This window comes from Scatophagus argus, chromosome 21, assembly GCF_020382885.2.
Source record: "Scatophagus argus isolate fScaArg1 chromosome 21, fScaArg1.pri, whole genome shotgun sequence".
In the NCBI taxonomy this organism is placed as follows: Eukaryota; Metazoa; Chordata; class Actinopteri; family Scatophagidae; genus Scatophagus; species Scatophagus argus.
Genome location: NC_058513.1, coordinates 18973408 through 18997618, shown reverse-complemented (window position 1 = coordinate 18997618; position 24211 = coordinate 18973408). Strand labels below are relative to the sequence as shown.

The window sequence follows — 24211 nt, the reverse complement described above, 5'->3', positions numbered from 1 at the left end:
GACTGTCAACGTCTCCTCCCGCTGTCGATTTAAGTTGATGAATGTGCTCCACGGAGGAAATGAGGCACTGACACAGAGGCGTTCAGGGAACACACACACTCACTATGGCTGCCCTCATTACGCCGTGAGCTGCCTTGGGTAAAATGATCCAACAAATGGAAAATGTTAAATGTTAATTCGATAAGGAGGCCAATAAAGACCAATATTCGATGGCTAACTGCCTGCTCTTTTCTCTCCGTTGCTGGTTTTAAATGTTAAACACATAAAGGAGCTTCGGACACACGGGCCCCAAGACAAAAGGCTAGAAAGTGAGGATGTGAAGACATAGTCTCATTCAGTTACTACTGCAGATACTTTCACTGTGTGTCAGTATCAGCAGGGCCGTGTCCAGGCAGGGGCCTTCAGCGGGCCCCCTCAGAGAGGTTTAGCTGGCCATCCGGGCGGTCAGTCCTGATGTTAAGCCTTCATAATTCACTTTGATATACAATGGCTTTGTGCTGATCGCCCTCTTAGCCTCGTCTGTGCCACGTTAGCCTGATGCTAAGTGTCAGGTGCAGCGTCAGGTGACCCGTCAGTGCTTTGCTCCACAGAGGGAAGAGCCTTCATCCTTCTCCAGCTGCACTCCTCCCTGAGAGCCTGAGTTAAGAAATCCTCTGCGGTGTTGTCTTCTTCACTTTGTTTCCTCTGAGGTTGGGCGCCTCTGCTAAGCCCCGCCGGCGCTTTATCTCACACGCACTGTGTGTATTTGTTGTTCTCGCTGCTTTCCCACAAGGTTTATCATTTTTCATTCGTAAGTAAATAAACAGTGAACTGCGATCTCTGAGCAATTCAAATATTCATTCTGGCGCTGGGGTTTTCGTAGTGTGACATGCCATCCAGACCCAAAGTTCAGTTCAGAGGATCCACAGAGAGACTGGAGAGCTTGGCGGAGGAAAATACTAATACATGTCGGCCTGTGTGTGTGTGTGTGTGTGTGTGTGTGTGTGTGTGAGAGAGAGAGAGAGGGGAAGACAAAGAAAAATATTTTTGCATCTTTCTTATGCTTTTGTTTGTATGTATGTATGCATACTTAGAAGGTCTGGCTTTCTGTGTGTGTGTGTGTGTGCGTGCGTGTGTGTGTGTGTGCGTGTTGATGAGGGGCCTGTACACGTCTCAGGGCTCTACATAATGGATGAATTCGCTGCAGCGAGCAGAACAGGCCAAGCTGGACTCATTTCAAAACGCCTCGAACGCTGCTATTTATACAGAGAGCTGGAAGGACTTCAGGAGCAGCAGGAGGAAGAGGAGGAGGAGGAGGAGGAGGAGGAGGAGGAGGATCAGGGGCCGCTCGTCGGCACGGCAACGCCACCTTACCGGCGCCCCAGCACCACCCAGGCCCATGTTTAGCTGGAGAGAGCCACAAAAACTAAACGCAGTCTGTGCTGATGGTTTTCTCGTGGTCGTTTTTCTCATCGGCTTCTTGCTTATGGATTTTATTGTGCATTTATCTTCTGTGCTGTGAAGAGAGAAATGTGCTGCTGCTTGACATTAACAGTATTTTAATCCACTAATCACTTGCACCTTGTTCCACTGTTTCTCTGATGGCTGCTAAGCTGTCATCAGTTGCACGCAGCACTTCCTGTGTAGTGGTTTCACATTAAAAGCCTTCCTGTGGCTCAGTGAGTGTCATCGTCACAGTGAAGTGCCTGGAAATCATTTGTGAATAAAACACTTCCAGTCAACTCCGCGGTCGCCCCGATGCCATACTGTCGTCTCAAACTGTGGCCTGATGGACGTATGACCCACACACCGACACTGGATTTCACAGGTGAGCTGCTGCTGATGACAGGTTGTTTTGGTTTTGTGTTTGGGACTTTTCAAGAAGAAGGAATGGTGCTTTCAAGGCCTCCGCAAGATTTTATTTCATTCCTGTTAACATTTGAAGGATCTTCTAAACTTGATGCAGCAGCTGTCAGTGTGTGGATGAAAGCGTCATCCTTCACTCAAGTGATTTGTTTAAAAGAGGGGGGAAACAAATAATGCACATCAGAAAAATAATAAAGCCGCAGTCAGCGGGTAAAGGGATTGGCATGCTAATTTTAATCACTTATTTGCGCGTTGCATCCCAGAGGCTGACACTGACAGTCGGCAGCCTCATTTCTTTAATTTCACATCAGAGTGTGGAGTCACAGAGCTGTTTAGGTTTGTCAACAGCTCTGATAAGAGCAGAAGAAAAGGAATAAAAAGGATTTCAGAGCAGTACGTTGTCGCAGCACAATCATCCCGCTGAAGAGGATTTGTCACAATACGGGACAGTTTGCTCTAATTTTGTGGTACTTCATGTGCTTTATGGGTATATTTTCAGGTATCAGTGATACGTTAAGGTGCCTTCAGAATAACATGTGGTTTGGTTTATGATTCTGGTAACTTTTTGTTCTTAGTTAAGTTTTTCTCCTTCATTTTTTGTATTTGTGTCAGTTTGCTTCTTCTATTGTCTGCATTTAGTCTTTTTATCAAAGCTCGTTTGAGTCCTTTCCACACATACCGAGCGACTTGGTGGGTCACGCGTGGCTCTTTGTCGTGCTTCACTCTGACGTTTACCGTCGTTTCAGGCTCAGCAGGAGGCAGGAGTCCATCTGCGAGACACGAGCTGCAACGATTAATCAGTGACTTGTCAACCATTAAATTAACTGCCAACTATTTTGATAATGATCAGTCAGTTTGAGTGACTTCAGGAAAAAACTCCAACAGTCTGGTTTCTTTCTCCATGGTGACTGAACTGAAGGTCTCTGAGTTGTGGACAAACCAAGACATCATGCTGACCAACATTTTTCACCTTTTTCTCACATTTTCAGGATAAAGCAACTGATCAACAACGAAAATGACTGACATGCAGTCCTACCTTCGATCAGTCCTCCTGATCAGTCAGCAGCCACACCTGGGACACATAATCAATGTCTCCGTCTCGTCCTGCAGATGCTTTCAGGAGTTTGAAACAGCAAAAATATTTGCCATCATTTTGAGTTGCTGCAGTATTTCATGGTCTGCTTGATGGTACTTTAAACTTTGTAGTAATTTACTGGACTTCTTAGGAACCTTCTCTGCACTCTGGTGTGAAACTGAGTTGTTTTTTAGGTTGAAAATTGACTTAAATTGGGTGTCAGAGCAGAGAAGAAGCAGATCCTCGTGTTTGTGTCCTGTTTGTTTCAACCACAGAAACATCCAGCGATCATCTGTCCTGCTGACCGAAGGCCGACCTTCACTGTACTGCATCAGCACGCACACACACACCAGCACATCGTGTCCACACACACACAGGGCTTTGCAGTGTGTGAACCTCATGGGGACTACATGATTTAGATACACATCAAAGAGCTTTACTGGTGGCTCTGAGCCCACCAGAGAGACCGAGACAGAGACGCTGCAGAGGAAGATAATCAGTTTTTCTTTGACCAGCGTTTTCCTCCATGAACATGAAGCTTCACTGATTTCCAGCTGGGCTTGTTTATCATCCACCATGTTTACGTTCACATAGAGCTCAGACTGTACTGCAGTCCAGACACTAATGTGAGTAAATAATGCAGCACCAGCTGGAGTCAAATCCAACAGGAGTCTGAATTCCTCTAAGTGTGGGATTTCCATAATGTTCACGCCCCAGAATGCCTTTAATCAAGTCGCACACACACACCTACACTCGGCCATGTTTTACAGACCAAAAGTTACATGAAAAAGTCTTTCAGGCGGCAAGAACTCTGACTTTAATTCAGCAAGGAAAACCGAAAAAAGGACATCATCTTAACACAGCAGAACATTTTCTTTCCAGAAAACTGAATCAGACGGGACTGAGGACAACCTGAAATCAAAGTTCCACACAGTGAGAGCTTCACTCCTCTCTCTGTGACCTCGTCTCGTCCTTCTCTCTTCCGGGTAACTGGCGAGGACAGTGAAGTGTTCATCCACTCACAGAGCAAACAGGGCCGTCCTGCCTCGCTCTGCTGCTTGTAGAGCTCGTCTGATACGGTCGTCCTCAGGGGACGGCCATCGCTGTACCTGATGCTCTGTTCTTCTACCATCCATTACAAGTCCTAAATGTTGGTGTTTTACACTGCTGGTGAAACTTTGGACATCATGTTGTGACAACGCTGTGCTGGATCTTATGAACGCCACCACGAGAGCAGGAAACACGCTGGAGCCCCATCTGACTGCCCGACAGATTGGACTTTGCATCTTTTTTCCCTTCACCGCCCTCAACTGTTCTCTTGCTCTATTCTTCCACTCTCCTTACCTGCTTCTGAACTCAACAGGTGACCTGAACACGTTGAGACATGGCTTTCCAAAGGCATTGTGGGAAATGCAGTGAATCACAAACTCAACAAGAGAAAAATGAGTGCAGTTACAGGAGCATAACCCCAAAACTAAATATGAATCGAACGATACAAAACACTGTGTGCAACAGGACTGTTTATCCTCTGCTGCAGGATACATTTTATTCACCAGAGGTGGCTGAGATTATTTCCTGCATTAGAGGTCACACTGAGTTGAGAATAAACTCAGGGTTGGCTGACAGGAGTCTGACAGGCGAGCCACAGCCAGAGTTCATCGCTGCTTCAGGAAGTGCTGCTGACGTTCAGGTTGGCAGAAGGAACTTCAGCTTTGCTTTAGTTCAACCACACTGTCAGTGTGGGTGCATGTGTGTGTATGTGTGTGTGAGTAGATGTATGAGCAGAATCCACACTGAACGGGAAACTTTGTGGAAACGAGTTCTGACACAAACTGTTCATATTCAGAGGATTGAAAACTTTTTAAAGCAGGCATCTGAGCTGGTGAAGAGTCACAGACTAACGATGTTTTCACAGAGGAAACCAGAGTGTGTGTGTGTGTGTGTGTGTGTGTGTGTGTGTGTGGGAAAAATGTAGAGCACAGATTCTAATCACAGGAAATTAGTCGCTCATAAATATGCATTTCATGATCTGTAAATAAAAAAATGCATACATTTGGAAATGAGTACAACGATTTGTCGTTCCTCACAAACCAAACACAAACAGCAAGCAACCTGAGCACATGTTAATGTTAAACAGTCCTACAAATGCACACATCACAGCCTAAATCATGTTGTACAAACAGATTTTTAACTTCAGATCTTCTCTTTTGAGAACCTTTCTGTGCATACAAATGTCTAAAAAAAATATTTGCCGTTCTTTTATATTTGCAGCCTGTTAAATGTGTTTGGTTTGTCTGGAGTTCTGAGACATTTTTCATGGCCTCCACAAACACATGCTAAATGCTGGCAAAAAACTGGGCTTCCAGTGAATTTCTGTGCAAGTTCGGAGTGGGAAGACATTTTCCTCATAAGTCAGACAGCAGACGATCACCATATTCACATGAGTCGTCATTTGAAGAAGCAGACACATTTCTTGGCGTTCTAATTATAGATAAACATGAAATAAGTGATGATAAGCCATGAAACTACATTTAGCGAGTCAGTATGACAAGCAACATGTTTCGACCTTCGTGTATACAACACAGTGAAACGTGTTTAAAAAAGACTTTGTTATGAAGCCGGCTCTGTTCGTGTCAGGAAAGAAATTTACACCTTGATGGAATACAACATTAACCTTCAGACGGCAACAGACCCACACAAAGGAGCAGAGATAACGTAGTAACGTAGTGAGTAAATTTATCCCGACACGAGTCCTGTTTTTCCTCCGTGGGTTTGTGTTAATTGCATCAGTGATTGTGTGCTGACTCTGAAGATGCTCCTCGCAGATCCAAAGCACATCGAGAGAACGACTCGGTTTTCCACAGCTGACCGTGACGTGGCCTCGAATTCTGGATTCAAAGGATTTCATTACGAAGTCGTGCACATCCATTTATTACACGAAAGGAAACAAACTCTGACAGAGGACAAGGCTTGTGTAGTGAATGAACACATAGCAGCCACTGGTTTGCATCTTAGCCCTGATGGGAACAACCGATCGCCTCTCTGTTCAAACTGACCTGTCACTTCACTGTTCGAATCTAATTTCTAATTACTGGGTGACTCCGTGATGTGACGCCACCAGGTTAAGAGTCTGCGGCGTGTCGTCATGGCTGACGAGCAAAGCAAAACAAGCCCCACCACCGACTCCTTCTCAGTCCAATCTAACGTTCAGCTCCAGTGCACCCCTGATTTTATTTACCCTGCGCTAAGCTAGTGTCTGATTAATACAGCACATGTCAGGCAAAGGCCAAGAGGGAGTGAAAGAGAAAAGGGAGAGAAACAAATGCTGTTTATTCTCAGATTCCATGTTTATTCCCTCATTCTGGGAGCTGCAACAAGAAGCCCATTAGAGTTTCATTTTCCTGCACCCTCCCTGAACCGTGAAATCCACAAGCCAACAGCTCAGAGCCGAGAAGCAGGTAGACAGAGAGAGAGAGATACGAGGAGGAGAAGGATGAGAAATTAATTATTTGGCGGAGGCGTCACGGTTAATTTGGCCCAGAAAAGGGCGTACATGGAGCTGACGGAGCACCGGCGGTGCATCACAAAGTAGCGGCCGGTTGGCTGGGAGAAGACACAAACGAATCCTTTTCCTAAGCATCTGTGCTGCCACGTTCAACCAGTTCACTGCAATTTTCATTTGACTGAAAAGTCTGAGGGCGTATTGGGAGATGGACAAAGAGTGAAATGATTGCATGAGTCATCCCTGAGCTGCAAATGCAAGCTGCCAGCAGTTTCAAAAAATGGCAGAGAAAAAGCAAAGAGCTGTCCTTCGCACTTGCGGAGCGCATACCTGAAATAATTAGGATTGTTTTCACAGCCGAAGGTGAGCAGAGCGAAGGATGAGGTAAATATAAAGTAGCGCAACAACACAGAAGTCAATGGTGCTCTTCAAACAAATTATGCTGGACAAGCAGCTAAATTATAGCTTTATGCTGGATTCCAATTAACGCTTGTGGCCTCCAGCTGTTGCATTCAAACACAGAAACCAAACCAGAACGAGAAAAAAAAAGTCATTACACCCCTTTCAGATAGCAAATGTGAACCGAACTGGACTGAGACGGAGGCCTACACACAAGCTAAAGTGGTGTTGGAGTGGAAAGGCTGGAGCTGTGATGGGAGGACATTTTGTCTGGATCCTGATGTTTTCTAAGGTCCGGGATGCTCCACGAGAGCCTCTGAGCAGCTGCAGACACGCTGCCATCGCTAACAGCAGGCGGAAGTTGTGAAGTTGTCTTTAACAGATGCTATCTTTAATCTGTGAAATCCTTTCCAGGAGCCTCATTTACTAAACTGTTGAACTGAGTCTTAAGATGATTTCTGAAGGTGTGCTTACATTCGATTCATAAAAGATGCTGAGCATTAAAGCCTTGCTTAAGCAGGCTTTCCCGTTTGTTACCAACACACCTGTGCTCTCTAAATCTTAAATCACCCTGAACTGACAGCATGAAATGCATTTAGTCACAGCAGTCCAGCACTTTCACACACATCTGAAATTTGCCAGATATCCTAAATTTCTCCTTGAACGGGTCTTGAAAGAGAATAAGCTAAATATGTATGTCCTGGGTTAAGACGTGGGCTTACGAGAGAGAACACAAGCTGGAATTATTCTGAGGAATGAAAGAAAATCTGACAGTAGAACGACAATGTTTTCGTTTGTGATGCTGTATGGATTTTAATTGATAGTTTGCATGTAAAGAGTCGTGACTGTGGTTCACTTAGTGTTGTGTTTAAGTCCCCGACAGGTAGATGGCAGCGTTGGAGTCTGTTTTCAGCTCTTTGAATCTTGGACTCCATCCAGTGTAACAGCATCATCTGAGACAGGAAGAAGTGAGCACAATCACGAGCATAAAAACAGGTGCAGTATACTGAATGGGATCCTCAGTGTCGGGATACGAATCGTCTCGGTCTTCCCAATACTCATCCCGGGAGAGAAAGTATTTCTGAGCTCCATGTCTTACTCTGCTGCCAACAGCAAAGCAACTGAAATGTGTTAGGATCAAAGGGAAATCTGCAGCATGTTGTTTGCTTTAAGTGCTTCAGTAGTTTGACCAAATCCAGGACACTGGGGTCACGTTTAATCTGAGCTAAAAACAGAAGAAAATTGCTCACTTTGAAATGGCTCTGCATGTTACAACAGTACAACAAAATTTGGATCAGCGGTCATGTCGGAGGAGGAGAGGTCTGAAAGCTGGCAAATGGAGACTAAATGTTCCTGCCAGCAGCCCTGGCAGGAAGCCAGTGTCGGTTTGAGAGGCCTGTAAGTACTCAAACAGCTACCTGGTTGGTAAAATGGTGAAAGTGCTCTGGAAGGTGAAAGTGAAAACTCCAGTTTCCTGCCCTGACCTCCGCCGCCTTATCATTAAGGACAAAACTGTCTCTTCTGCTTTGCAGCGTACGTCAGCGTCCTCTGATGGAGTCCTGTGTCTCCACTTTCGGTCTGTGACGAGTGGACCAGTCAGGTAATTGGTAACGGTAAAAATCCCCAGCATGCTCTCAGGCCTGATTGTGCCCTATTGATTTGTGTTGGAGGGCTTTAAATGAAATGCCACTGGAGCTGAACCCCTCGTTCCCCTGAACAGCAGGCTACCTCCGCCGCTGTCACTCAGGACCTTTCATTCAATGAAAATGAATGAACTGCGAGCACAAAAACACTGTTGAGGGCCATTAGGAAAGGCTGATGCACCAAAGATTCACACACCAACAAGCACTCACTTCTACTTCCTGTTTCTGCTTCAATCTGTCCCTCTGCCACCTTTCCTACTCCACTTGTTCTGTCCCTCCTGTGGGCTCCACATCCTACCTCCACTACTGAACCGCTTTTCTTAACCGGTGAGGGCTTAAAGACGTGAGACACATTCTGGACTCCACAGATTTTCCCACTCTGGAAAACTCTTTAGGTTAATGCTGGCCTACGTGTTTGAGTTCAGCCTGTTTATTTCTGGCAGATGGCACACTTTGTCCCAAATTAACAGCTTTCTAATGACTGAGGACACACAGGAAAACTTTAATTACTGACCTCGCTTATTAATACTGCTGCTAAAGACTCTGCAGAGACAAATTAACTCGGTTCCCTTTGCGTTTTCTCTGCAGTAAGTCTTCCCTCTGCTCGACTTCCCACTCTTCTTTTATATAATGGCATAGCTTTTGAAATCAATAGGGATTAAATGGTGCCAGTGTCTAAACGGACCATCGAGAGGTCACTGAGTTCACTCTGTAGGAGGGCCACCGCTGGACCGCTGCCACGGCAGTGCTGCATGACAGCTGCTGAAGCCCGGCTCTGATTTAGAGATTTCCAATACACCAGGAACACACCGTGCTACACCGAGAGCCTTTTACAGCCACAGCTCTGCATCAGCAGCTTTCAGGTCTCCCCGTGCAAACCGTGTAGGTGTAGTGTCGACTGTGGAGCTCACAGTGGGATGAAAACCCAGCAGGACCAGACTGTTTGGATGAGTGACTGGTCAACCGGAGCACCGGTTACAACGAGAGAAAATCCTCCACAAGGCTGTGGTTAAAGCAGGAAGACTGAATGAGAAGGTAGTTGGAAATAACTTCAGTCATAACAGTGAGATTCCACGGCTCAGTGAAAGAGCTATTAGACTATTTAATGGAAGTCAAGTTTATTCATCATCCACAAGTCAGAAGCAAAGTGAAATTAGATTTGGGTGAAAAATCGTGTGAAATAGATGGATGTGGAAAATAATTTTTAAATCATTAGGTTTTATTAAACATAAAAGTGTACAAATGTCTCTAAATGATACATGTGGATCCTGGGTAATTTAATCAGCTGTAGTAAGGACTCACAGTGTGCTGTAACAGTCTGTGCAGGGTGATAATAATCTCTTATGAAGCAGCGTAGATTCGTTTGAAACACTGACCTGACACTGACCTGAAACGTTACGATGAGGCCTGCAGTATAAAGACGCCTCAGGATGTGCTTCACTGTTGAAGGTCAAACCAAACTAACTAAAGCCAAATGAAAACCAAACGTTTCAAACCGAATGAGCTTTTTTTAAACAAGGAAAGTCTTTTGAAGCACCTCAGTTCGGTAATAACAGACAACATCTAATAACTTTAACCCGAATGCACTGAATCATTAAGCCTGCATTCCTGCATTAATGTACTTAAATTTAATTTCCTCCTGTGACATAAGTACTCTTCCCCCTCTTCAGGACGTAATCACTGCACCGCCGAAGTCAACAGGGATTAGAATTAGGGACTAAATTGACCGTCCAGAGTCCTGCGACTTCTGCAGGGGGCTGGCGGTGCTGCTCGAGAGCTGGTGCCAGACCAATTAGAGGCGGAGGAGGGAGTCGGAGCCTGAGGTTGGAGGAGGTTGCTTAGGTTTTAATTACACAGTAAAATGATCCTGAACGTCCCATAAGACAGTCACTGTGGTGTCACGGTGAGGAAGCCTCGCTGGCCTATGAGCAGCACTTTATACCCAACAAGCCAGCAGGAGGAGGAAGACGAGGAGGAGGAGGAGGAACCAAGGAGTTGCTGATTCTCCATTTAGACTTAATGGGTAAAGATGTCACCGAGGACACATTACACATTTGTTTTATCTACTTAACCTTTATTTAACTGGCTCGTCCTACTGAGATTAATGTCTTGTTCAAGGGAGACTGAGTGAGGCCATGAGAGCAGCGTCCAGACGGGCATTAGAGCTGAAGACAGGCAATAAAAAAAAAATAACACAAAAGCAAAACGCCAGCTTTTCTGGGGCTGTGTGTGAAAAGTTCAGTTCAGAAACTAAATCTGCATGGCTCAGTCCATCAGCCCTGTCAGACAGACGGGTTGATGGATGATCAGTATGAGAGCTCCTTTGTGGCTCTAATTCAGCCTGAGACGTCACAATGGTCCAGTTATGAACTTCCTCTGACTCATTCATAACGAGCTTCTGCTCCCCCGACTCTTCAGATGGAATATCTTCATATCTTAAATGTCTTCTGTTCACCTCCCACACCAGCCTGACGTCCATTCCTGTTCATTCCGTCTTGTCAGGTTTTTCGGTTCCAGTCTCCCAGAACAGCCAATCCCCGAGCTGTGCTGACATTAGTGCTAAGCCTCCCTTCTTAATGCCTCAAAGAATCTGGAATCAAAAGTACAGCAGCCATCGAGGAGCTGCTGTGACCTTCAAACTCTCTTCAGAGAGCGGGGACGCCGGATCGCCGGGAAACACGAGGCTTTCACTTCACTGAATGAGCTGATTAGGAAGCATAAATCGAAGGATACAAGTTCTGTTAGCGGGGTGTTTAGGATAAGCCGTGTGACGTGAGCCAAAGGAAGTGTGTTAATAAACACATTTTGATGTCCTTTAGTTCGATACTGCTTACCCTAATAGCATCTGCAAAAAGATAAAGTCGCCCAGATTTATGTGAGGCTACAAAGACGGTAAACTGACTTTAGGATTTCATCTTATGATAAGTAATGTTACCAGTACTGAGATAGCAGACAGCCTTCATTAATCTACTTCATTTGTTCATCACCTGCATCTTCAGCCTGCAGCTTGTGCCTATAAATGAAGTGCAGACCAAAGAAAGTGCTTCAGCTGAGCTGCAGCTAATGATTGTTTACACCAAATATTTTCTCCATTAGAGTTTTTTTTAAGAAGAAGGTATTTTTGTAGCTCTGAGATCCAAAGTTGACATCCAGACAGGCTTGAAAACAGCAGCAAGATGAAACACAGCAAATGACTAATGCCTGCCTTGGTCTGCAATACAATAAATTATTCAAAGTGCTGCTATTAAAAATTTTAATTAGCCTTTGCTGGAATGAGTCTTCCCACTGAGGGTAATCTGGGCAACCTTTGCTCAGACAGATGGCAGCGGTAAATTGCTGCTTACAGTTTGGGATTTTTATTTATTTATTTATTTATTTTTACATTTTTAAGCATGTATGCAAAATGATGAACATTAAGAAGTCAGTGTCGCTGTCTGTTGGACAGCGTTGTTTTAAATCATTTGGAGAGAAAAGTGTTGGTCAGGTCGTCCCTCCATCTGTCGCTCCACATTGGGTAGAGGCCAAGTGTAATATTTTTGCTGTCGTCAACCCCGACAAAGCTGAGTCATGTTGACTCATCTCTTTCTCCGCCACTAATCTGTTTTTTACAGCTATTCAAAAAGCATAAACAGCCATTATAATCAGTCCTTAGCTTCCGCTAACAGTAAGCAACATCTGCTGGTAAATCCCCGCACTGTACTCTGTGTGTAATTAATACTAATCCCACCTATACAATCTTCTCTAAATGCGATAAAGTTGCATTCACATGCACATCCAACAGCTAATCAGATTCTGGTTAATTACTTTAATAGTTGCTATTTCTTTTCTTTTTGCTCGAGCTGACTCCTTTTCACTTGGACTCTGTCATGAAAAGCATTAAAGTAACAATTCATCCAAGAATGGTCTCCCAACCCCCAGGCTGAGGAAGAGTCAGGTGACTTTTCTTACTCTAAAAAACATTTCATGGTTCGCTGAGGCATTCTGAGGACGGCGTGCGCGCTAACACTTCTAGCTTAGCAGCTTAAGGTGAAGATTTTGGCTTCAGGGAGTGGCCTGAGACAAAGAAACTCCCACGGTGGAGCCCCTGAGAACTACGTCCCTTCTGGGCCTGTTTTCTGTCCACATCGGCGCCACCACCAGGAGCACTGAAGTGACTGTTAGCAGCTGGCTAAGGTTTCTGACAGGTTTTCTAAAAATGGCAGCTGACGGTGCTGTATTGGTTCAGGTCAATGTGCTCTGAAGTCAGTCAGGGATCCTTTTGTGGCCACTCTGAACTGTTAGTGTGCATCCAAGCTTAAAAAATATTTATCTTCTTGGCTGTGCAGATTTCAGACAGCCTCACTCAGACGATTTTATGAGATGCAGTAAAATCTGAGATGCAGGTCATGTTTGAATTAGATTATGTTTTGCAGCCAAGAGTAAAACTGGTTCAGATCAGCAAGTTTTTGTGCCGCTTTTTTCTCATTATTTTCTGGTGAGCGAATGCACGAGGGTATTTCACCCACATTAGTCCAGGAGATAAACAAACTCCTAATCAGTCAGAATCAGCGTCAGCATGTGAGAACAAAACCTGATGCTGCACCAAAGACAATAAAATGGGGAGGGACGTGTGAACCATCAGGTCTCTAAGCCCTAATGGACAAACAATACGGGCAGGACAGCTGACACAAGCACACACGCACGTACACATCGACCACATTCACCTTATAATTATCAAACCGCCTGAGCGGCGAGTCTCATGCAGCTTGTTAGAGGTCCGCAGCGAGGGGTCCTCCATCTCGCTCGCTGACAGCAGACGACAAATCAAAGGCCATCCATCACGCCGACCCTTACAGTGAGGTGAGCTGTGCACACATCGCTATCGATGTGCTTTGATTTACATGGCGACACTCCTGGCGAAATATCTGTTGTGACGCCCATATTATGGCGATCAATGGTCATTTCACTGAGTGAGCCGCTGAGGGTGAGATGTGTTGAGTAGAAACACACAGGTACGCCTGGCCGACCGTACTGGCTGCATTATGTAGATGAATCATCTGCTAGCCATGAAAACATTTTGATTAAAGCTCCACTGGGTGGCTGTTTTGCCTCCATTTCCCATGAATGCTTCCCTGGTGCTTTAAAACAGTTTCAGAGAACGCAAGAGTTCAGTGAGGCTTGTCATGAAGAAAGCCAAACAGTAGCCAAAAATCAACTAATTATAACATTCATGAAACTGCTTTTATTTTATCTAGCATTTTATGATAGAGTTTAGACAATTAAACACTTGACTGGGAAATATGTTCACCCAAGTGACGAGTGTGGTGCTGACATACAGCCTGCATCTGCTTCATTAAAATGGAAGGAATTCATTTTATTTCTGTTTTCAAGGAGACCATAATTATCTGAATAACACCGCTGCCCTTATTTAATTAATAATAAAGCAATAAAATTTAAATGTGCAACCGTACAAACACAGCATTTTCTGTTAGGTATGTTAGGAAACGAAAGCAGAGGAAACTAAATGACCAATAGGTAGAAACATTTTAAAAGACGACACAAACATGAAGGGGAACTTTGAGCTCAGGCAGGAGAGGAGAACTGGGAAAATGGTGGAGCTGGAACGAATAAGGTGACCAATAGAGAAAACAGAAAGAACAAGAAAGAGGACATGAAGCTCAGTGACGGAGAGCGGGCAACGGATGGGGTGAATCAGTAGGATTTCGAGAGCCCAAAATAAAACCTGAGAAGTTATATTTTAAAAAAAGGAACAGAGCAGTGACAGATTCGAGAGGAATGAGCACGAGCTTCGTTTCCATCAGGCACCTCACGGCAGGGGATTTCCATCAGAGCGGCCATCAATCTCTCCCCCTCCCTCTCGCTTCCATCCCGTGGTCTCTCTCCTGGCCATGGGAGCCTATAAAACCCTTCAGCCTGATGAGGCCTGATGCTGCATTGATTTTCAGAGGGAGGGAGTTAATTTTAGATCGCTACAGAGTCTGGAGAACGTACGAGAGCGGTAAACGATGGAGAGGAGACGGTTACGTGCATTGTGAGGGGAGGTAATAATTTCTGATGGCTCCCATGGTGCAGTTCACCTCCCAGGATGCATCAGGATAAATGTGATTGGTTGCTCAGTGACAATGATGTGCTGCCTCTGGAAACAGGGCCAAAAGAAAATAAAGAAACATTAGTAATTTACATGCTTGAGTGAACCAAAGCGTCCAGTGAAACCCTGGCTTGACGTGCAGGATGACATCTCTGCTTTCTAGTCGCCTCAGTGGGACAAGGAGGTAAAGAATGGAGTGATATTAGACACAGCTGCTCCAGTTATTAACAAGCCTGGTGTGGAAAAGCCCAGAGCATGGTGGGAAATTACCAGTGAGCCAACTGCCAAAATGTCAGGACTCAATCCTACAATTTGTGCATCCATGTTATCTGTTAGAACACATTAAACAGGCAGGCAGGAAGTCGTCACTGGCAGGTAACAGAGTTGATGGCAGGACTGGGTGATATCAGGGAGGTCAGAGTCAAAGTCCATTTGCATTAAAGAAGAGAAGTTTTCAAGAGCACCCAACACGTGTGTTAAATGGTGGTCGCTTTGTCGTCGCTTAACTCTTCTTCATTGGAAATGTTACAGTGTCATAGGTGACTGGTCCACCGTCCTACGTCTGCACGTGATTGGCTCCTTCATGAATCCAACCGACATTGTGTGTGTGTGTGTGTGTGTGTGTGTGTGTGGTGTGTCATCTCTCTCTCTTTCTGTTCCTCATCAAGCCACATTTTTATGTTCAGTCTTAATGGACCCTGTAAGAGGTTCGAGACTTCCTGTCGACAGATGAGCTTTCTGCTGTGTCATGTTCAACATCATAAATACTCCAGAAAACAGGGAACAGTAGAAGGCAGCAGATCATATACCTCATCAGACTGCATCCAGAAGACAGTCAAACTTGTTCTAAAAAGCATCTTGAGGTCTTTTGAACAGAGATTAATAAAAAACAATATTTATACCCCAACTTCCTGAATTGTAACATCCTTCATAGCATCTTGTCAGAAAAACTGCTGCAGAGTCATTTGATCGGCAATCAATTCTGGTTCATCCTTTCTGACCAAAGGCAAAGGAAGATGTTGGTGGTTTTGTTGTCCAGAGTGAACGAGGTCTACAGGTCATATTAAAGGCTTTTGTTCTGAAAGAGGTTGTCTGGGTTCCTGTTCATTATATTTTGGGAAGTAAATCATTAACCGGTTTCAGATTGCAAACACCAGTCACATTTCAGTCGTATATTCCTTTCACTTAACTGAAGACAATTTGAGGAGTTAAGAAGTTAATGCATGTGTCCAACCTCAGCTGCTGTTTCCTTCTGTCAGAATGTTGTTAATGACACCTGTGAGTGAGGATATATCAACGATCCATCGACTGCTTCTGCTGGTACTCCCAAAGACCCAATAAGCTATTCCTCAACCAATAACTGTGTTACGGTAATTCGTATAATTAATCACCATCTGTTAAAACCTGAATGTGATTAGCTAACATGTTCTCTATTGAACTTCTGAAAATCCAATAAAGCCAAAGTCAATGATTGGCGTTCCAATCACTCTTCCCACCCCAAGCCGCAGAAACATTAATCCTTTGGTTCACGCTGTGGGATTTTGACAAGGGATTCCCAACACGAAGCTTTGGTAAAAGGTCCCCTACGGACTAGTTTCTACTCAGTGCACATCCTTTAATCCAAATCACCGGGAAGCAGGAGGAGGGAAAGTATTTACAGCACGGGGGATCACTGCAGGAATCAAACCCTTAACCGTGCCAGTGTTCCTGCTTTTGACTAGTAACCTCCGGAGAAGACTGAACCCTTCAACGTGGCGGTCTGAGTGATTTGCTCTTTCCAATGAGTCACACTGTGGAGTTGAAAACATAAATATTTGATAGCTGAGTTTTAAAAATGCACTGTAATTTAACCACATCTACAACCACATCACAAAATATGGCGGCAAGAACAACAAGCAAGATGAGCTGACGGATCTCAGCCACACACAGACAGGAACTTCACATTATAAAGCTGCCATTATCAAGGTTTTACTACTCGGATGCTTTAAATTTGTAATCTGTATCAGAATCAGAATCAGAATTTCCTTTATTAATCCCTGGAGGGAAATTCTTGTTTTTACAGACATTGCACATGCAGTATTCCCGACCAAGAAAGGAGAAAAGTGCAGAGTATAAAAAATAGGATAAACTTAATAAAGATAGGATAAACAAAACTAAAATCTCAAAGTACAGGTATTTACAAAAAACTGTATTCAAATTTTTAAGAAAATTTAAAATACAGGTATGTGCATGTGTAAAAAGCCAATATGTACATTGTATATATACAGTGAGTGTGTCCATCACAGTATGTGACCTCTAGGGGGTGAATATACTTTTATGTACTGCCAGCTGATGCAGTCTGAAGAAGGCGATAAAGGTCATATTTTTGTGAACTTTTTTTGTGAGTCTGTCTTTGGATTTTAACTTCAACAGGTACGACGCCCACATTCTTCAAAAAGGTAATCTGACACCATCCCAAAAAACTGCATGTAGAGCGATGTGATTTCACATTTCAGACCGTGGAAATCGGCCACATCTCGTGGTCACACCTCATGTATGTCAGACTGACACAAACTGACTTCTTCACGCGCTGACAGCCACTGGCTTCCATTCACACTGAAGGAGAGAAAGTGTGAATGGCGGGCGCCAACTCTGGACTACAGATTGAGACTTTAAGAGTCTTACTGGCACCGAGCTTATCTCCAACCTAATCCAATTACAATAACCAACAGCCCAGTCATAAGGCTGTCAGGACTGTAAGCCTATTACAATAGATCCTGCTCCCTCAGATTGGTGGCAGGGTGGGGGGGTGGAACAGAGAAAGACGGATTGAGGAGAAGAGAGTAATTGGCTTTTGATGACAGGGAGAATAGTATGAATGAGGCAGTGATAGCCTGTAAAGGAAAACAGAAAGACATGAACATGAGAAAAGAGGCAGAAAGTGAGTGTGTGTATGAGCTGCATTGTTATGTATTGTTATGTATTGTGCACTGCCATAACAATGCAACACATTTCTGCATGCCATACAATGCAGATGATTAGAAATGAGTGACAAACTGACTGACAGGATTCACTTTGCCCCCTCAGACTAAAATTAATGTAGAGCAGATGATTGTTTGCAGCTGTCGGCCATTCGCTCAGAACCAAACTTCAATATCTGAATATTTTGGAGGTTGCGGTGGTGTTAGTGGTGGCTTGTGAGGGCAGGCAGTTTCCCTCTCTCTCAGCTGGTCTCTGCTGGTCCCCACAGGTAAAAAGCTCAAACTCATTACTTTGCCACCAATTCCCTGCTGTCTGTGGGAATTGGATACCAGACCACACGAGCCTGGTTTTACATTCCCTGTGGCGTCCCTCTGGGCTCAATTCTGAGTCCTCTTTCACTTCACATCCTCACATGTTCAAATTTGGATTATGACTGTGGTAAACAGCCCACCTTCCCTAAACTTGAGCTGTTTAGTGCTTTGAACTGCAGCTGAACCGGTTCGTTAACTGACATCTTTCAGAAAACTAACTAATAATAAAACTAATAATAACTAGAACATTTCTTCACAAAAATTTTGCTTTGTTGCCGGAAGGAACCCTGCCTACCTGGCTGCCTGGCTATTATTTTGCTAAGCTGCTATTGGACAACGGTTGCTGGGGGGCCGGGTTTGCTGAGTGAAAAATTTCCAAATAATAAATTGCTTGTGATGTCATTGAAGGATTAAAGCCAACTTTCCCTTGATCCACAAGCTTTCAAGGGTCACTCTAATGGTTATAACATAAATCCTGTTTAGTTCTGTTTCTAGAACAAGTATACATGCATTAACAACAAAGCCTGACAACTGAACCAACGTTAAAGGAGATGGAGGATTTTACAGCTCCTCAAGAAGCAGGAGGACCAGAAAGTGTTTCCTCCAGGGCCACTTTGACCTTTTCAGCCATCAAAGTTATCAAGGGCATCCTGGATAAACAGGTGAAAAGTATCAGTGCCATTAATAAAGATGGCATTTTAGAAAATGAATATGAACAGCTTGTGTCCAGCACCACCCAGGATGTACTCAAGACAGTCTCTGAAATTTCAGAATTTATTCAAAACTATATAATGGAAGAAGTTCAGTCAGAATCAAAGGCCAAAACATCCTGCTGGAGAAAGGTGGCAAATAAAATGAAGTCCGTTGTTGTCCTCAGATATGTCAAGCAGTCAATCGTTACAATCGTGGCAAATCTGAGGAGGAAATTTTGTCCTGGCCAGAACAGATTTGGCTCCCGCTATAAAAAATCAAAATCTCTGCTATGAAAAAGGTCTACTGAGACCCGAGGTCCCGCCTCATGCCCTGCTGAGTTCAGGATATGACGCAGGACTTCAGGTGTCAGGTCAGCACATGTGTCTCACAGCAACAAGGCGAAGGTTCAGATCCAGGCCCTTAACCTCCTTGCTGTGAGGAGCACACATGTGCATGTTAACTGTGTTATCAGGGTTTACTCCGAGTGCTTCAGTTCCTTCCCACGTTTTAAATAACAATAAAACAAAAAAACAAACAAAAAAAAATCTATCCATGCATCTATTTTCCTCTGCTTATTTGGCGTCTCCAAAGGGAGGTGCCACCAATAACAGATACTTTCCTGCATCTCCTCTGATTCGTGTTTACAGCAGCTGTGAGCCTGGAATTAACAGTTCTATGTATTAAGCTGAACCAAATAAATACTATTCATGTCTGCCTGACAGCATTTATCAGTTTGTATTATGCATTCAGAGATGGATAGCTAAATTTAGATAGCTAAATGTAAGTGATAAATTAAAGCTAAAATTGTTTGCTTAAAGTAAAGAAATGAGCTACAAAAGAGCTAAAGTGATAAATTGTTGAAATACGAAATATAATATAAAATGTATTGATAATGTATTGATAAATGACTTTACGTGATAAATAAACAGTTAGTGTGTATGGTGAAAGAAAGAGGCACAGTGTTTGGATTAAGACCACCTTTTCTGGACCTTTCGACCGGTCAAACACCCCAGCCGGACGGGAGAGGAAAGAGACCTGGAATGGGAACCACGCAGGCCGGCTTGGATGTACGGTTACTCCTGACTGACGTCCGCTCGTAGGAAAATGAAATGGACGAAAGGGGATTCGATCATGTCCCATGTTGAACTTCATAATAATTAACAAACCCTTTTATTTTGTTTAAAAAAAAAAATAATAATCATATGCTCTATGGGGCACTAGAATGGGGCTTTGCATTAATGCATTGGCCCACTAATAAGAAGAAGAAGTAAAGAAATTGAATAGTAATAGTGCATTGGCCCACTAACTAATAATTTGAATATGTCAACTTATACTGTGTAAAACTGAACTGAGTATATTATAAGTTATGGGTGGAATGATAACTGAAGAGAATAATCAGCTGATTAACAAACTGTTAAAATAGTAGTCAGTTTTATACTAACTGTTCATCGTGAGAGGCGTCACAGTGAATAATAAATATACAGAATATATATATAAATTTAGAATTATAATCATTATTATCATTTATTCTGTGATGTCCTTATGGTTCATCTTCCAATTTGTATTCTCCTCCTTCTCCAGTAACAGTTTGCAGTCGATTCAATGATTTCTGCTGTGTTTTAATTACACTGATGCTCATTGTGATGCCAGACATATTTACAGATCAATCAGAGCTCTAAGATGCTCAAACTTCCCACCTTCAGTGCACAGAATCAGATTTTAAGCTGCTTCCTGTTGCTTGTTTTTGGTAAAACACACTGACAGTTTTTCTTCATAGAAATTCAAAAATAAACTCCAGCTGACGTGAGAGAACAACAAGAAGACAGAGTATGAGTGACACAGACTGGTAAATACACACACACACACACACACAATGCACAATGCACAATACAAAACCCTTTGCCTTTACAGAAAAACAACACCGAAACTCTATGGAGAGCTACTTCACAAGATCCACAGAAACAACAGGATCCACAGGAACAACAGGATCAACAGGATCCACAGGATCCACAGGATCCACAGGATCCACAGGGTCGCAGGTCACTCTTCTCAGCACTGCAGCTGATAGCGACATTACACTCAGAGACATTGTTTTACTGAACAACTTCAGATAATTACTCCAAAATGAATTCTGCAGCGTCTGGGAACATTAATATGCAACGTCTGCACTAAATTCTGAGTTTTTGGACAGAAATGAAAATTGAGAGAGAAGCAGTGTTCCTTCTTATGCTGAGTTTATTCCCCTCAACGAAAGCTTTGTGGTTGAATCAGCTGCTTTCTTTTCAGCTGCACTCATCTGCTGTTTAATCAGACTTTAATCAGAACAAAGGTGAAAAATGAAAAGTCCAAATTATCGATACGTGTGCTATTTTGGAAATGAGCTCTTTTTCTTTGCGCCCTGTGAGCGCCGGGATCACTTGGCAATTAGGCATCAGTCAGGTGAAATGAGCTGCAGTTATGAAGCAGGAAAACCGGGAAGACACAACTGCTTTTCTGTCATTTAGTTAGTACTTTTACTTTGGTTTTGATGACTCAAAATCAGCCAAAGTGTGAAACGGCTAAAAATGACAACGTTACCGTGGTAACTGCAGTCTTAAAGACGTTTGAGTGCTGCTCGAGCAGAGGCATGTGGAAAACGTCCAGACCAGCAAAGGGGCAAAATGGCCGTCGTGTTTCCATGTGAGGCGCTCTCAGCTGAGGCCGATGAAAACCTGCGGCCGCTGCGGGGTCCCGTGACCCGAACGGGGTACATAACTGTGATTCACCTGAGAGCTCCTTCACTAATAAACTCCTGAGGGATGAAGACTGGACTGCTGAGGCTGAATTCACAGCATCCTGTTTGTGTAAAAAGTTCACTTTCTTCCTTGGAGCGTGTCCACGCGTCCTATCGCTGCAGTTTGGCTCTCACCCCACTCGGCCCAGTTTCTATCCCGACAACAGAATGCCCTGAGCATGAAAAAGTCGCATCAATTGGCTTAACTCAAAATTATTTCATTCGTTTATTTGCTGAATAGAAAAAGGGAACCTGTCTCCAGGCTCCAGTGGAACCGATTGGCTAAAACATAAGCACCTTTTTGTTATTGGAAGCTCACATTAAACTCAGCGTTACCTCACTCGCCCTCAGTCCCTCTCTCTCTCTCTCTCTCTCTCTCTCTCTCACACACACACACACACACACACACACACACACACACACACACACACACACTGGCCTGACTGGCAGCCCTCAGCTGGGCTCAGAACTGTAGGACGTTTGTACACTGCAGGGCAGATCCCTGCACACTGCGCTATGCAAGCACACACACACACACACACACACACACACACGCACACGCACACACACAGCTGAAGTGGAAGAGATAAGAGCTAAAACGACTGCAGTGAAAAGGTAATCAGGTCTGTTCAGCCATGCAGAGTGTGTGAGAGAACTTCAGTCGAAAAGTTTGGAGTCTGACTTTGAGTTGGAGCTGAACTGATGGGAGGTCTGGATTTTAATCTGCCAAATGTTCACAAACTGTGAATAAGCTCCATACAAACTAACTGCAGGCACCGAGGACTGAAGCAAGTGGTTGACTGGATTATTAGCTAGCTGCAGTTATTTAGTCCAGAAAAATGCCAAACATTTGTGTTTACTCGAGATGTCAGCGTGATAACAGGGAGGTCCAGCGGAAATGGATTTTTTCTGACCTCTCATGATGAATGGATTCATCAGGGGACCTTATGGAGAGGAGAGGTTCGAGTTGAGCTCAGGCCCTGTCAAAGGTTTTACTTCTCATTTCATCGTTTAGACTCCTCGTGTTTCCACAGCAGGATGCTGCAACAGCAGAGGAAGACGTTAGCTAAAGAACAGTCGCGTCTGCTGCAGTGAAAGCATCAATAATGAGCTGTGATTGGTGCAGGTCGCTCACATGGCCAACTGAATGAAAGGTCAAACAGGAAACATTAAATCAGGAAACTGACAGGCAGGCAGTTCTGCTTCACCCTCCCAAAACTCAGACTGTATCCAGGACAACACTCACACACACACACACACACACACACACCTCTGACAGCACATCTGTCACAAACATTTGCAATGTTGGCAGTGGCTGCTGGCATTGAAAAATATTGTGTGTGTGTGTGTGTGTGTGTGTGTGTGTGTGTGTGTGTGTGTGTGTGTGTGTGTGTGTGTGTGTGTTGTTTGAGGATCTGTTCTGAATGACGAATTCTCTCTATAAACACACACACAATAAAATAGAATCACTGAAACAGTAGATAATATATCTGTCATGTCTCCAGGTGAACAGGGGCTGATCACATGACAAACACCTGTGCAGGTGATGTGATGTGATATGTTATAGAATAACAATATACATAAAAGACAACAGTAACACACACACACTATATAGACAAAAGTATTGGGACATGCCTCTCTATGAGGCTGTTTCTCAGGGTTTGGGCTCCTGACTTCCAGTGAAGGGAAATCTTAATGCTCCAGCACACCAAGACAGTTTGGACAATGCTATGCTTCCAACTTTGTGGCAACAGTTTGTTGAAGGCCCTTTTCTATTCCAGCATGACTGTGCCCCAGTGCACAAAGCAAAGCTCCATAAAGACATGGTTGGATGAGTTTGGTGTGGAAGAACTTGACTGGCCCACACAGAGCCCTGACCTCAACCCCATCCAACACCTTTGGGATGAACTGGAACGGAGATTGTGAGCCAGGCCTTTTGGTCCAACATCAGTGTGTGACCTCACAAATGCTCTACTGCATGAATGGGCACAAATTCCCACAGAAACACTCCAACATGTTGTGGAAAGCCTTCACAGAAGAGTGGAAGCTGTTAGAGCTGCAAAGCTGTCTGTGTGTTTGCAATGAGACGCCATTAAAGTCCCTGCTTGTGTCCCAATACTTTTGTCTATATAATGTACATTTGACCTACGGCTCTACAGCAGAGCACAGAGCTGAACTGCAATGACAGTGTGTGTGAACTGAAGTGTAACAGTAACAGGACAAGAGTCCTCTGGAGTGTCTTCTTACTCATGCCACAGTAACACAACATCCCCTCAGTCAGCCAGAAAATCAAGAGAACACAACTGAGCAGAAATTGCTCTCACAGCTGCTGTTCCTCAAAAAGAAAAAGAGAAAAAAACAAATGGAGAATAAAATTCCTCACAACAACTTCAAGGTCTGAAGAGCAATTCTTCCATTAAGTGAGAAATGTTTAGTCGTCTGTGTGCTGCAGTGATTTCATTGAGGCCTCAGGTACCCGCAGAGTGTTATCACCAGTTCAACCCTCACACCGACACACAATGAAAACAGCCACCGGAGCCCGGAGGGAAATAACCGACGGGCCGAGCGAGGCACAGAAAGGAAAGAAGCGAGAGGAGAGAGAGAGAGCGTGGAGAAACATCAACATGGGAGGAGATGCTTTCTTTGTCTCTCTGCTGTCCTTTCCATTACAGTGAAGGCAGTGTGAAAGGGAGAGCGAGCCAGAGAGGTGAGAGATAAACAAAATGTCCCACACACAGACAGACAGCCGTCTCTGTTTTCTCCTCACTTAAAATCATCTTTCATTGTGGAGCCAAAACTCAATTATGATCTCCACAAAGCGTGGCCGTCAGCAGCAGCTGCCCGGGCTGCCCCAACCAAACAAGAAAGAACAAAACTCAACAAGTCCACATAAGCAGCACTGAGACTTCTGATGTCTGAAG

At 44.1% G+C, this 24211-nt stretch overlaps 1 protein-coding gene across 1 annotated transcript in view; it reads right to left on the bottom strand.

The window, feature by feature from the left end:
• Window positions 1-14061: 14061 nt before the first annotated feature.
• Window positions 14062-24211, bottom strand: part of LOC124052296 (glutamate receptor ionotropic, delta-1-like) — a 99560-nt gene continuing 89410 nt past the window's right edge. Inside the window, exon 3 of the mRNA XM_046376368.1 lies at window positions 14062-14600. Within this exon, the coding sequence (XP_046232324.1) occupies window positions 14578-14600 (23 nt within the window). The 3' untranslated portion in view covers window positions 14062-14577. The remainder of the gene's footprint in view (window positions 14601-24211) is intronic.